The 14,019-nt window shown below is 49.4% G+C and overlaps 1 protein-coding gene across 1 annotated transcript in view; it reads right to left on the minus strand.

Annotated features, from left to right (window-relative positions):
* Positions 1–14,019, minus strand: part of DTD1 (D-aminoacyl-tRNA deacylase 1) — a 108,652-nt gene that overhangs the window by 79,506 nt on the left and 15,127 nt on the right. The window contains exon 4 of the mRNA XM_079944038.1: positions 2,948–3,054. Within this exon, the coding sequence (XP_079800164.1) occupies positions 2,948–3,054 (107 nt within the window). The remainder of the gene's footprint in view (positions 1–2,947; positions 3,055–14,019) is intronic.

Raw genomic sequence — 14,019 nt, forward strand, 5'->3', positions numbered from 1 at the left:
GGAATTTAGCCCTATTTCAAGTGCAAGTTTGGAAACAACAACTGAGAATGCCTCCTCCCCCAACCTCACATCCTTAAAGGTCAGCAAAACCACCAGTCCCCTGGGAGGCCAGGCCAGCTCTGTGCCCACGGCAGTGCCAGAGGACATTCACAGACACACAGCTCACGGGCCCAGGACACACGACTCCAGAACAAAGTGCACCCCAGGCTCAGCCCCAGGCAGTGAAAAAGACTCAGAGCAACGGGACGAGTGGCTGACGGGGGCTCACTGGGGTTGAGGGGTCAGAGGATACCCTCCGAGGAGGAGACAAACGCTGAGACCAGAGTCCAGAGGCAGGGGAAGTGGGGGTCTTGAGGGGGCTAGTGCAGAGCAGGCCACGAGCCACAGCAGCCAGGCACGTGGCTCAGGTTGGAACCCAGATGTCTCTGGAAGGCACTGAGGGGTTTAAGGCGGAGCATGAAGTGGTGTCCTTGTGATGTGTCCCAAGTTGTCGGACACTGTCCTTTACCCCCGTCACTGTCAAGAACCTTCCCGGTTTATGCTGCCCTGAATCTGTCCCCGGAGCAGGGACCGGGTCACGTCACTTCCTCCCCTCCCAACACACTGTCACACACTAAAAAGACACCTGATGCCTAAATACACACACACACACACACACACACACACACACACACACACACAAAAGGACCTACTGTAGAGCAGGGAGCTATATTCAATATCCTATAATGAACCATAATGGAAAAGAATATGACAAAGAATAGATATATGTATATGTATAACTGAATCACTCTTCTGTGTGGCAGAAACTAACACAACATTGCAAATCAACTATACTTCAATTAGGAAAAAAAAAAGCTCACACACGCATTGTTCATTTGTTCAGGTTTAAAGAACCTGTATTTTTAAAACACAACACAAAAGTGAACAACTCAGCTATAAGCCCGAAGAGGAAGCCTGTTCTTACTGAAAGGGGGAAGGCAGACAGGCCACCCCAGAGCCCCCTGTGCCTGCCTACCAGTACCTCCTGACAGCTCGGGGACAGAGATCTGGGCAGTTTATAGGGTCTGAGGCTTCTGGAGTCCATTAACTAGAACAAGTAATTGAAACTGACTCAGGACAACTCCTGCATTTGAAGGGAAAGCTCCTAAAAGATTCAGAACTAACGAAACTAACTTTCTTACTGTAACAAGTTAGCATGGCCTGTTAATAAATTTAAAAAATGTTGTCTCTAGGGGCTTCCCTGGTGGCACATTGTTTGAGAGTCCTCCTGCCGATGCAGGGGACACGGGTTCGTGCCCCGGTCTGGGAGGATCCCACATGCCGCGGAGGTGGCCCGTGAGCCATGGCCGCTGAGCCTGCACATCCGGAGCCTGTGCTCCGCAACGGGAGAGGCCACAGCAGTGAGAGGCCCGCGTACCACAAAAAAAAAAAAAAAAAAAAAAGTTGTCTTTTTCTTTATGGTAAAGAAGAGGGGGTGCTTGCTCAAGAAGGTTGAAGAGCCTAAAGATTTCATGTATTATTCTATCACTTCTAGAAAAATATTTAGAATGAAAAAAACTTGACTAAATTTTCTCTCCAAATACAGTTGAAGCAGAATAATAAATCAAAACAACGAAACAGTGATCAAATAAAAGCAGAGGGAGAACAGCCAGGGGGCAAGAGGAAACCGGGAGAGGCCGGTATCCTGCGAAACAAGGTAAAGATGAACCTGTCAAACGCACAACCTCATTGTAACCACAGGGAAGGAAACCGAGGAACATTCTACAGAAGCAGCAGACCAAAGCCACGAGGACCGGGAAAGGCCATAAATACCACATGGGATCCCAGATTATCCTGAAACAGATGAAGGACGCTAGAGAAAACTAGTGAAACTTAAGTAAGGTTGTAGCGTCGCCAACAGTATTGTATCAATATTAATGTCAACATTTTGATGAGCAGACTGATTACATAAAACGGGATATTTAGGGGATACCGGGTAAAGGGCGTATGGAAACTCTGACTCTTTTCAACTTGCCTGTAAGTCTCAAGTTACATCAAAATAAAAAGTTTAATTTTTCATGTGGACTTTTCACTTGTGATTTTCTTTCATGTTATCAGTAATTCCAGGAACCTCAATTATCACCTTTCAAGCCCAGCACTACTGCGCCAGCTGTGTTCCTGCTTCTCTATCAATCCAGAGAATCAGTAACATAAAAGAAAAGGTCTGTTCCCCTTGGAAATGATGACTTTGAACAGGTCACAGAGCTTTACGTTTACATAATACTCCCCACCACCCCTGCATCCTTCCACTTCGGTGTCCCAGAAGGCGGGGGCAGGGGGAGAACAGGGCTGCCCGCCCCCAGCTCTCACTCCTCCTGCCCTCCTGCCTCTCAAAGGCCACAGAGCAGCTGCATTAATTAAAGCCTTCAGAAGTGCTAAGCACCTATGAGAAGCACACAGCTCACAAGGACTAGCACAGATTTCCTTTCTCTAGTTTAATTAAATTTTTTCTGAAAGCTTACAGAGTTGGCAGCAAATCCAGGTCAGACGTTGCTTTAGAAAAATAAAGATTTACAAAGACCCTCAGGTGGCACATCTACCCACACCTGGGATAAACCCACTCCTCGCAACCATTCCACACTCGGGAACCGGGTCCGGCCGAGGGGAGCCGTGCTGCTCCTCTGCTGCCACCCAGCGGCCTGTGGACGCCCAGGCACCTCACCCAGGACCAGCCTGGAGGAGGACTGGGCTCTGGAATGGAGTCAGGTGGAGGCAAGGCCGCAGCACGGAGACGGAGACGCGGGGCGACAGGTGCGTTCTCGGGAAGGGATGTAGCGAATAAACTCTAGGTTACTACGATGAGGCGGTTTCTCCACCTCAGACTCAGAAGTGCTCCAGGAAATAAATCAAGGTCAAAAGATGTTACCGGCTCCCAGGAGACAGACCCGACCCTTGACTCTGGGCTTACCTGCTTTGGGTCGGAGGTAGCAGCACCAGGAGCCGGAGATTCCAGTTCAATGGTCACAGGCCCATCGTTCTGAATGTGAACTTGCATGTAGGCACCGAACTTGCCGTCTGTAAGAGCAATTCCAACGGTCACAAGAGTTGGAGACCTCAGATTAAAGCTAACCTCGATCAGTGTAATCAGAAACCCGGGAGCAGGACCGCCCAACTCCCCCCTCTGCGCCCCCGAGTAAGGAAAACAAAACCACACGGCAGAGGGCCTCCGCAGGCTCTGCAGACCTGGCAAGAGGGCAGGGTCAGGGACCACGTGGGTTAACAGGCCTGTGAGACACTGAGAAGGTAAAGTGTACAACCACTGTGGAGGTCAAGTTCAAGCTGAACAAACCCTACAAGCCTGGAATTCCACTTTGGGGCGTCTGCTCTAGAATCCCTTATCCAAAAGGAGACAGCCAAGGGTGTTCACTCTGGCCGTGTTTATAAGAGAGAAAGTGGACTCAGTGTGACTGTCCTGGAGGGGAACCAATGCAGAATCTCTGCCTGAATTCTCCCACAGAATACCATTCGGCGGCCACACCTGTCAACGCAGCAAATCTCAAACCCACAATGTGATCTTTAAACAGTGGCGAGGACACATCAGTGCAATACCATTTAGATGGTATGTTCAAACACCAAAACAAATTCTATCACCTGTGGAGAGAGATGCATGAAGAAACACGGCAGGAAGACGAACAGCAAAGGCAGGGCGGTAGCGACCTCCACACGGGCGGGGGGGCAGGGCAGCTGAGAGACACGTGAAGCACGAGACTGCCTGGCCAGTGAGCCCCCGGTGTCTGTTCTCTGCATGTTTCCTAACGAACGTTTTTAAACAAATCAAACACAGTAGGCAAAGAGCTTAGGAGGTTCCCCCAGAACAACCTCATACACGGCCCTGTGAGCGGCCGGCGGGCCCCTCTGTGTAACACGTGGAGGGGGGTCCCTCACCGTGAGGTCAAAAGGCAGGTCAACCTACAGAAGATCCCACAGGCCAGAGAACAGAGGGGACACCCCAGCGAGGCTGCAGAGCCATCCTGCTTCCCGGGATGCATCCTCAAAGTGGCCACGGACCGCCCCAGAAATGAGCGCCTCTCTGTGTCCTATTCCGCACCTTCTAACCCAAACCCACGCCAACTGTGTCCAATCAATCAAACTGTATCTAGTCAACCCCCGAATGCTGAACGACGTTCTTCACAAACGACGTTTGTAAAGAAAGCCCAGCACACGCTCTGAGAGCTGGTGCCGCGCAATCATCCAAACGCTGCCTCCATCCACCCGAGAACTTCTGATGTGCACTGGGTCCAAACGCAGCCGATGACACATGCGGACACCTGCTCGAGTGACTGCACACCGTTCCTGATCAACCCAACAGGGAGAAGGTGCCGGGTCCACAGCGTAAAGACAGTGTGAGCCCTTCTGCTACCTCCCACCATGAAGGAGTAGAGAGAGGGCGAGATCCATGCCCCGCTGAAGATTAACTCACAGCAATGAAGCGCCAGGCTCACTGCTGGAGCCCAGAAGACCCTGCTCAGCTCAGGGACACGGACAGCCCGGCACTCATGGCCCAGGGTCTCACAGGCGACAGGTGGGTGCAGGGTGGTGATGATGCGGCGCCATTCAACCCTGAGGAATCCCGACCCTGGAGGTCAGAGTCCCCCCCTTAGGGGATGAGGAGGGAATCAGAGGGGCTCCCTGGAGGAGGCTCCACCGGCTTCAGGATGTGAAGGGCAACAAGACTTGGACCCAGCCCCCAACCAGCTCCGAGGCCTCGGCATCCCACCTGCACCACAGGGAGACCAATGAGAAGCCCTGAGTCATGGTGAAAGTTCAAGGAGACCGAGCACAGAAGCGCTCAGGGCCGCGGCCGGCACGTGCCTGTGCAGGATCAGGGTCTGCTCTCAGCATCACACTCGGGGACCACGCCTGCATGCCGGCCCTGGGGGTCACCATGCACCGCAGCAAGGATGGGCTCTCAGGACCTGGAGGAGGGAAACCTGTTTCATTCTGGAGGGAAACCTGTTTCATTCTGGTGCTCCCCACGCTCCCCTGGGCAGGGAGCCCTCGCTTCATGGGGTGGACGACCTCTGGGGGACAGGCTCACCTCCGGGGAGAGAGCCGACCTCTGGGGAGACAGGCCAACCCCTGGTGGACAGGCCGACCCCTGGGGGGACAGGCCGACCCCTGGGAGACAGGCTGACCCCTGGGGAGACAGGCTGGCCTCCGGGGAGATGGCTGACCCCTGGGCAGACAGGCCGACCTCCAAGGAGACAGGCCGACCTCCGGAGGACAGGCCAATCTCTGGGGGACAGGCTGAGGAGAAGAGCAGCCCAGGACGGGCCTGAACCAGGAGCCCCTCCAGCTCCCTCCTCAGAGCAGCTCAGCTCCGGGGCTCTGGATACCAGACCCACTGCAGCAGCAAGGGACTCCCACCAGCTCGACTCCACCCCACCTGCTGGCACTCGCTCCGATGACCCTTGACCTCACAGAGGGTCTCAGCAGAACAGGCACAGACAGTAGCCCTGGAAACCGAGAGAAGACGAGCTGTGTGCCCTTTTTAGAAGCAAGATGAATCTAGTTCCCACTGGGCAGCCAGTCGTGCTCAGATAACGGTGACTTCCTGTGACCTCCCATCAGATTAAAGTGGCCGCTCAAATCTACAGGGCTTTCGTGTTATGCATGTCAGAAGAGCTAAGAAGACATCAGCTGGGATGAAATCATGTGTTTAATTGCAGGCTACAATTAGGAGCAGATTTCAGCTCCTGCACTCCTCAGGGAAGCTGAAGGCAGACTCAGGAGGAAAGGAATTATTTCCGACCTTGAATTTCTGTTGTCAGGATATACGGCATATGCTTCACCGTGTTTATCATTCCAAGTAGCAAGAAATTTATTTTCTTTTCCTGTTTTTCTTCAGTTAAGAACAGAACTATTATCTGAATTTCCATTTGTACGGACAACAAATCCAAAGACATGTTTTGAGAGATCTTAAAATGGTAACATTCTTTTCCAGTCCACATCAAAGAGGAAAGCCCCCAAGAAAAATTACATTGGCCAGGGAAAATAAAAACATTGTTTTAAATAATCTTAAAAGACAGAAACATATCTACAAAACTACATCTAGGCTCCAGTGATGACATAACCAAGTCACTCTTAAATATAAGTCCCACATGTTTCCAGCAGGAAGACTCCCCACTGGGGCCAACCCTGCAGGGTCCAAGGGCTCTACCAGCCCCAAACCAGAGCGCCCCATTTACCTGCAAAGGCTGACTGCCTGCCACCACCCAACGAGAAGCCCTGCCCTGCCTCTCTGTGCCCCAGTCTGTTGCAGGATGACAGCAGGCCGGTAACCACAAGGAGGGTGCACGTGAGTTAGTACAGGCAGGGCACCAGGCCCAGAGCCCAGCAGTCAGCATGCAGGAAACCTGGTCCCTATCACTGCTATCATTCCTACCACTGTCCATGTGGTATATGGGCCAAGGGGCGGTGGGGGGAGTATATGAACAAAAGGTGGGGGGTGGGGGGCGGGGGGGAATAGCAGAAAACGAAACTGAAGAAGATGCTTTTGAAGAAAACTGGGGAGAGCAGAAGACCCTGCACACAAGTGTCCTCTGTTCTCCAGGGCCGGCCCTGCGCAGCTGGGACCCAGCTGGGGCTCGGCCCACCTCCGCAGACGGTCCTGGACACCCGCACCAGACACTGAGCCTCAGGCCCGCCCATCTAAGCTCTCCACCAAAGGCGGCTCCCTCTGCCGTCAGGATGCATCCTCACCGCCCAGGCTTCCTCTCTGTTCTCCTTTCAACCTGTTCTGAGCCTGGGCACGCAGGGGAGAGGGGTTACTGATGGGGACCCCAACATCGAGTGACAGGCTGGGGACCAAGAAATCAAGCAAACGGGTGGAATCGGGGGCTCAAAATAAGCAGGTGGTGAGGCTAGGGCCATGGGGCTGGAGGAGTTTGGTCCCCGTGGGAGTGTGGCCCTGGGGGACGCATGGCGCTAGGGCAGCTCTGTCCGTTCTACAGAGTCCGATTGCTTCCTGGCCCCCGGCTCCCCAGAGAGCTCAGCCCAGCCCAGGGGGGCACCACCACTGGGGTAAGGATCTAGCTCGAGGGGGCCTGGAGAGCAGAGACCAGGGCTCAAGGAACGGCATCTCCTAAGTACCTTGGCTGGGGAAATACTCAGTTGTCAGAAACAAGGTGCATTCCAGGCCCTTTGGATTTCTCAGAGCATGAGGGCCAGGCCCAGGTGGGCACGTCAGAACCACCACCTGACTCCATGCCACATTCAGGGTCACAGAGGCCGCAGAACAGCAACCCTGACCGGAATCTTGAGGCTTCTCCCTGGGCCCAAGTCCCTCCCAACTGCCGGTCTCTGCTTGGCTCTACGGTGGTTCAGGCCTTGGAGGGAGACACCCGCTCTAGGCAGCAGGCATCCGGGGACCAGGACTCCATAGTAAGAGACACTGGGCGACAGGCCCTGTGGCCCAGGATGGAAAGTGCCCCCTCACAGGAAAGTGAGGGCACCTGTCCCCAATGGGGCGTCCCCAATTCCAAACCGCAGACCTAAGAACAGGGGCAGCTTCTGTGCAAACGGACATTAAGATGGTAAATGCCTAGGACCAAAATTAACCCCTTGCTGGGAGGTTAAATTCTCGTCCTAGCTGAAGCTCTGAAGTCACCCAACCTGCACGACAGGGAGGCTCAAGGCAAGGTCATCCCTGACCACCAGCTTTGCTCAGACTTCCCCGGGCTCTGCCGGTGTCCTCGGCATCCTGCTGCCTGGGATACCTGTGTCCAAGGCTGCCCGGTCTCCTCACTGAGGCGCGAGAGAACGATGCAGTGTCTGAGGCCCTGAGGGGCCCAAGTGGACCTGTGTGTGACAGAGCCAGGCCAGGGCTCTGAAAGAACCTATTCCACCAGGCAGACTCCCCTCCACCGAGAGCAGCTGAGTGAGAAACCAGGGAGGGCAGCTTCTGAGCTCGTCCGGCCACGGGGTCTGATTTCAGACTTTAACTCCTTTAGACTTGAATATGACACAGAACTTAAACCTGATCTGTAACTTTTCCCTGGGACTGTGATAATGGGCGAGGGTTTATAGTTAAGCTCAGGTCCTCTCCATGTCGTTGGCTTTTTATTCTGAGTTTCTCATGTATTTATTATTGGAATATATTAACACCATCACTTCACCTCACTGCAGAACCTCTCGTGTGCTGGGCCGGGCCAAGGCTGGACACGGTTTAGGACACAGACCAGGGAAGAAGTCTTTCACCTTGGGAGCAGAGTGGCCCTGGAGGGGCTTCACAGCAAGGTTCTGACCCAATTCAGGGGCTCTGGGGACAAAAGACACACAGCAGGAGCAGCCTCAGTGTTTAAAGATGGATTCAAAGGACTGAGCCTGTAAACTCTGACCCTCGTCCAGAGGGAGCCTCTGCTCCGGACCACCTGCCATCAGCTCCCGCCACCTCCTGGGCTAGAGCCCCAGGGCTCAAGTGGCCAGCAAGCCCCCCACCCCCATGGACACCTATATATGTAATGGTTCTTGTATCTGTTGTTGAGAAGACAGAGGGAATCCCAAAACGTTTCCCAAGCCTGAAAGCTTGGTCTAACCTGAGGATCAGCATCCGTGGGGAAGTGACTCACTCGGGCTGCTGTGGAGGCGGAAGACCCGCTAGGGAGCTGTCGCGACAATTTGGGTGGGAGGAGAGGCGGCGGCCGGGCCGGGGGCCGCAGACGCCGTGTGTAGCTGCTGGATTCTGTGTGCATGTCAAAGGTCAGGCCCGCGGGAGCTGCTGATGGGGGAAAGAGGAGCCAAGCAAAAGTGAAGTTTGGGGCCTTAAATGCGCCTGTTAGGAAAGAAGACTGAAAGTACGTGAAATACGGACCCAGGAAAAGAAGCCAAATAAACGACACACACAAAAGGTACGCAGAATTTCGAAAGTGAAGATTAAGGGAAAATAATAAAATATCAAACAAAAAAATATAACCAGACTTGATAAATTAAGAGCTAGCTTTCTGAAAAAATATTAAAAACTCTGATAGAGAGCAAAGGGGGAAAATACACCTAACAAACCACAATGAGAAAAGGGTATGATTCTAGATGCAGAGATCATTCTAAATCACCCCGCAAAAAAATCTGTACGCCTCCTCCTGATGCATTTGCAACTCCAGACGGATAGGAGACACAGGCAAACTGCCTACAGGGGCTCAAGGGTCCTGGGAATCCTGACCAGGGCCGTGACCAAGGAAGGCCACCCAAAGGGCTGGTCCGACAAGATCTATTAAAACAGATACTTCTGGGGCTTCCCTGGTGGCGCAGTGGTTGAGAGTCCGCCTGCCGATGTGGGGGACACGGGTTCGTGCCCTGGTCCGGGAAGATCCCACATGTCGCGGAGCGGCTGGGCCCATAAGCCATGGCCACTGAGCCTGCACGTCTGGAGCCTGTGCTCCGCAACGGGAGAGGCCACAACAGTGAGAGGCCCGCGTACCGGAAAAAAACAAACAAACAAAAAAACAGATACTTCCTGTTGATTAAGTTGGTCCAGACCAACGGAAAACCATGAAAAGCCTTCCAATTTATCCTGCAAGGCTAGTATTACCCTAATATAAAAACTGGATATACAAAAAAAAAAAAAGCATAGCCCACTTTCGCCTTTGAATACAGAGGCAAAAAACTGTACAGGGACGTGTGGGCAGTTTCTCACAGGCACACACACCAGAGGAACACGGTGCAGTGACCAGTGAAGGGTGAGTCGGCACAGCTCCTAATTAGGAAGGGCATTCACCAGGTTAAAACTTAGAGAAAAAGACACTGGAAAAAAATCAACTCCCCTTCCTTTAAAACTGAAACACTTGGCTAGCAAGGGAAGCTCGCTCCTTTGAACTGGAGAAAGACTATGTGGTGACCTGCTTTTTTCACAATCGGGTAACGAAGGCACCCTGATGACCTTCCCCGCCTCCCAGGCAGCAGAGCTGACACTTAAAAAGATGGACCGACTGGGCAAACACCTCAGTGATAACCGCTGCAGCAAAGACCAGGGATGAAGATAAAATCAGTGGGCGGGGTGTGTTGGATATCAGGATATTGGCACAGTCTCACAGTATCTCCACACAGGATATTTACACAAAGAGGAAAAGAATAACTTGACCAGAGAGAAATCTGCCAAATAAGCAGACTGATCGACAGCAGGTACCCAGGATCTAATGTACAAGATCACCTCCGTGGTGTTCCTGCCAAAACGTACAACCTGAACCTAACGTCGAGAAGACTTCAGGCAAACACATGCTGCGGGACACGGACAGACAAACCGACCAAACAAGCCACCCTTCAAAAGTGGCCACAAAAGACAAGGAAGGACCCAGGAACCGTCACCCCCTGGAAGAGACTAAGGAAGAGATGCAACAACCAAGTGCAACGTGGGTTCTGGACTGGATCCTGGGACCAGGAAAACGACGCCAGTGGGAACACTGGCAGAATTCAAACAAGGTCTGTAGTTCATTCGACAGTGCTTCAGCAAAGTTAATTTCCTGGTCTTATTAAGTGCACTGTGGCCGTGTCAAATATTATCAACAGAGCTGGAGGAAATACACTATTGTTTTAAATTGGAGTATAATTGCTTTACAATGTTGTGTTAGTTTCTGCTGTACAATGAAGTGAATCAGCTATATGTATACATATATCCCCTCCCTCTTGGACCTCCCTCCCACCCCCCACCCCCAATCCCACCCATCTAGGTCATCACAGAGCACCGAGCTGAGTTCCCTGTGCTATGCAGCAGGTTCCCACTAGCTATTTTACACATGGTAGTGTGTTTACATCAAACCTAATCTCCCAATTCGTCCCACCCTCCCCTTCCCCCTCTGTGTCCACATCTCCATTCTCTATGTCTGCGTCTCTATTCCTGCCCTACAAATAGGTTCATCTGTACCATTTTTCTAGATTCCACATACATGTGTTAATATATTTGTTTTTCTCTTTCTGACTAACTTCACTCTGTATGAGTCTCTAGGTCTATCCACATCTCTACAAATGACCCAATTTCGTTCCTTTTTATGGCTAATACTCCATTGTACTGGGTTGGCCAAAAAGTTCGTTCGGGCTTGATAACATCTTACAGAAAAACCTGAATGAACTTTTTGGCCAACTCAATTACATGTACCACCACATCTTTATCCATTCCTCTGTTGATGGACATTTAGGTTGCTTCCATGTCCTGGCTATTGTAAATAGGGCTGCAAAGAACACTGGGGTACATGTGTCTTTTTGAATTATGGTTTTCTCAGGGTGTATGCCCAGTAGTGGGACTGCTGGGTCATATGGTAATTCTATTCTTAGTTTTGTAATGAACCTCCATACTGTTCTCCATAGCAGCTGTATCAATTTACATTCCCACCAAAAGTGTAGGAGGGTTCCCTTTTCTCCACACCCTCTCCAGAAATTATTGTTTGTAGATTTTCTGATGACACCCATTCTGACTGGTGTGAGGTGATACCTCATTACAGTTTTGATCTGCATTTCTCTAATAATTAGTGATGATGAGCATCTTTTCATGTGCCTCTTGGCCATTGGTATGTCTTCTTTGAAGAAATGTCTAGGTCTTCCGCCCATTTTTCAATTTGATTGTTTTTTTTTGATATTGAGCTGCCCAAGCTGTTTGTATATTTTGAAGATGAATCCTTTGTCAGTTGCTTCATTGCAAATATTTTCTCCCATTCTGAGGGTTGTCTTTTCGTCGTTATGGTTTCCTTTGCTGTGCAAAAGCTTTTAAGTTTCATTAGGTCCCATTTATTTATTTTTGTTTTTATTTCCATTACTCTAGGAGGCGGCTCAAAAAAGATCTTGCTGTGATTTATGTCAAAGAGTGTTCTTCCTATGTTTTCCTCTAAGAGTTTTATAGTGTCCGGTCTTAACATTTAGGTCTCGAATCCATTTTGAGTTTATTTTTGTGTATGGTGTTACAGAGTGTTCTAATTTCATTCTTTTACATGTAGCTGTCCAGTTTTCCCAGCACCACTTATTGAAGAGACTGTCTTTTCTCCATTCTATATCCTTGCCTCCTTTGTCATAGATTAGTTGACCATAGGTGCATGGGTTTATCTCTGGGCTTTCTATTTTGTTGCATTGATCTATGTTTCTATTTTTGTGCCAGTACCATTTTGTCTTGATTACTGTAGCTTTGTAGTATAATCTGAAGTCAGGGAGTCTGATTCCTCCAGCTCCGTTTTTTCCCCTCAAGACCGCTTTGGCTATTCAGGATCTTTTCTGTCTCCATACAAATTTTAAGATTTTTTGTTCTAGTTCCGTAAAAACTGCCACTGGTAATTTGATAGGGATTGCATTGAATTTGTTAGATTGCTTTGGGTAGTATAGTCATTTTCACAATATTGATTCTTCCAATCCAAGAACATGGTATATCTCTCCATCTGTTGGTATCATCTTTAATTTCTTTCATCAGTCTTATAGTTTTCTGCATACAGGTCTTTTGTCTCCCTAGGTAGGTTTATCCTAGGTATTTTATTCTTTTTGTTGCAATGGTAAATGGGAGTGTTTCCTTAATTTCTCTTTCAGATTTTTCATCATTAGTGTATAGGAATGCAAGAGATTTCTGTGCATTAATTTTGTACCCTGAAACTTTACCAAATTCACTGATTAGGTCTAGTAGTTTTCTGGTGGCATTTTTTCTCTATGTATACTATCGTGTCATCTGCAAACAGTGCCGGTTTTATTTCTTCTTTTCCAATTTGTATTCCTTTTATTTCTTTTTCTTCTCTGATTGCCGTGGCTAGGACCTCCAAAACTATGTTGAATAACAGTGGTAGGAGTGGACATCCTTGTCCTGTTCCTGATCTTAGAGGAAATGCTTTCAGTTTTTCACCATTGAGAATGATGTCTGCTGTGGGTTTGTCATATATGGCCTTTATTATGTTGAGGTAGGTTCCCTCTATGCCCACTTTCTGGAGAGTTTTTATCATAAATGGGTGTTGAATTTTGTCAACAGCTTTTTCTGCATCTATTGAGATGATATTCTTCAGTTTGTTGGTATGGTGTATCACATTGATTGATTTGCGTATATTGAAGAATCCTTGCATCCCTGGGTTAAATCCCACTTCATCATGGTGTATGATCCTTTTAATGTGTTGTTGGATTCTGTTTGCTAGTATTTTGTTGTGGATTTTTGCGTCTATATTCATCAGTGATATTGGTCTGTAGCTTTCTTTTTTTGTAGTATCTTTGTCTGGTGTTGGTATCAGGGTGATGGTGGCCTCATAGAATGAGTTTGGGGGAGTTCCTTCCTCTGCAATTTCTTGGAAGAATTTGAGAAGGATGGGTGTTACCTCTTCTCTAAATGTTTGATAGAATTCATCTGTGAAGCCATCTGGTCCTGGACTTTTGTTTGTTGGAAGATTTTTAATCAGTTTCAATTTCATTACTTGTGGTCTGTTCATATTTTCTATTTATTCCTGGTTCAGTCTTGGAAGGTTATACCTTTCCAAGAATTTGTCCATTTCTTCCAGGTTGTCCATTTTAGTGGCATACAGTTGCTTGTAGTAGTCTCTTAGGATGCTTTGTATTTCTACGGTGTCTGTTTTTTTTTTTTTTTTTTTTTTTTTTTGCAGTACGCGGGCCTCTCACTGTTGTGGTCTCTCCCGTTGCGGGGCACAGGCTCGGGACGCGCAGGCTCAGTGGCCATGGCTCACGGGCCCAGCCGCTCCGCAGCATGTGGGATCTTCCCGAGCCGGGGCACGAACCCATGTCCCCTGCATCGGCAGGCGGACTCTCAACCACTGCGCCACCAGGGAAGCCCTACGGTGTCTGTTTTAACTTCTCCTTTTTCATTTCTAATTTTATTGATTTGAGTCCTCTCTCTTTTTCTTGATGAGTCTGGCTAATGGTTTATCAATTTTGTTTATCTTCTCAAAGAACCAGCTTTTAGTTTTATTGATCTTTGCTATTGTTTTCTTTGTTTCTATTTCATTTATTTCTTCTCTGATCTTTATGATTTTTCCTTCTGCTAACCTTGGGTTTTGTTTGTTCTTCTTTGTCTAGTTCCTT

This window comes from Stenella coeruleoalba, assembly GCF_951394435.1.
Source record: "Stenella coeruleoalba genome assembly, chromosome: 15".
Taxonomy (NCBI): Eukaryota; Metazoa; Chordata; class Mammalia; order Artiodactyla; family Delphinidae; genus Stenella; species Stenella coeruleoalba.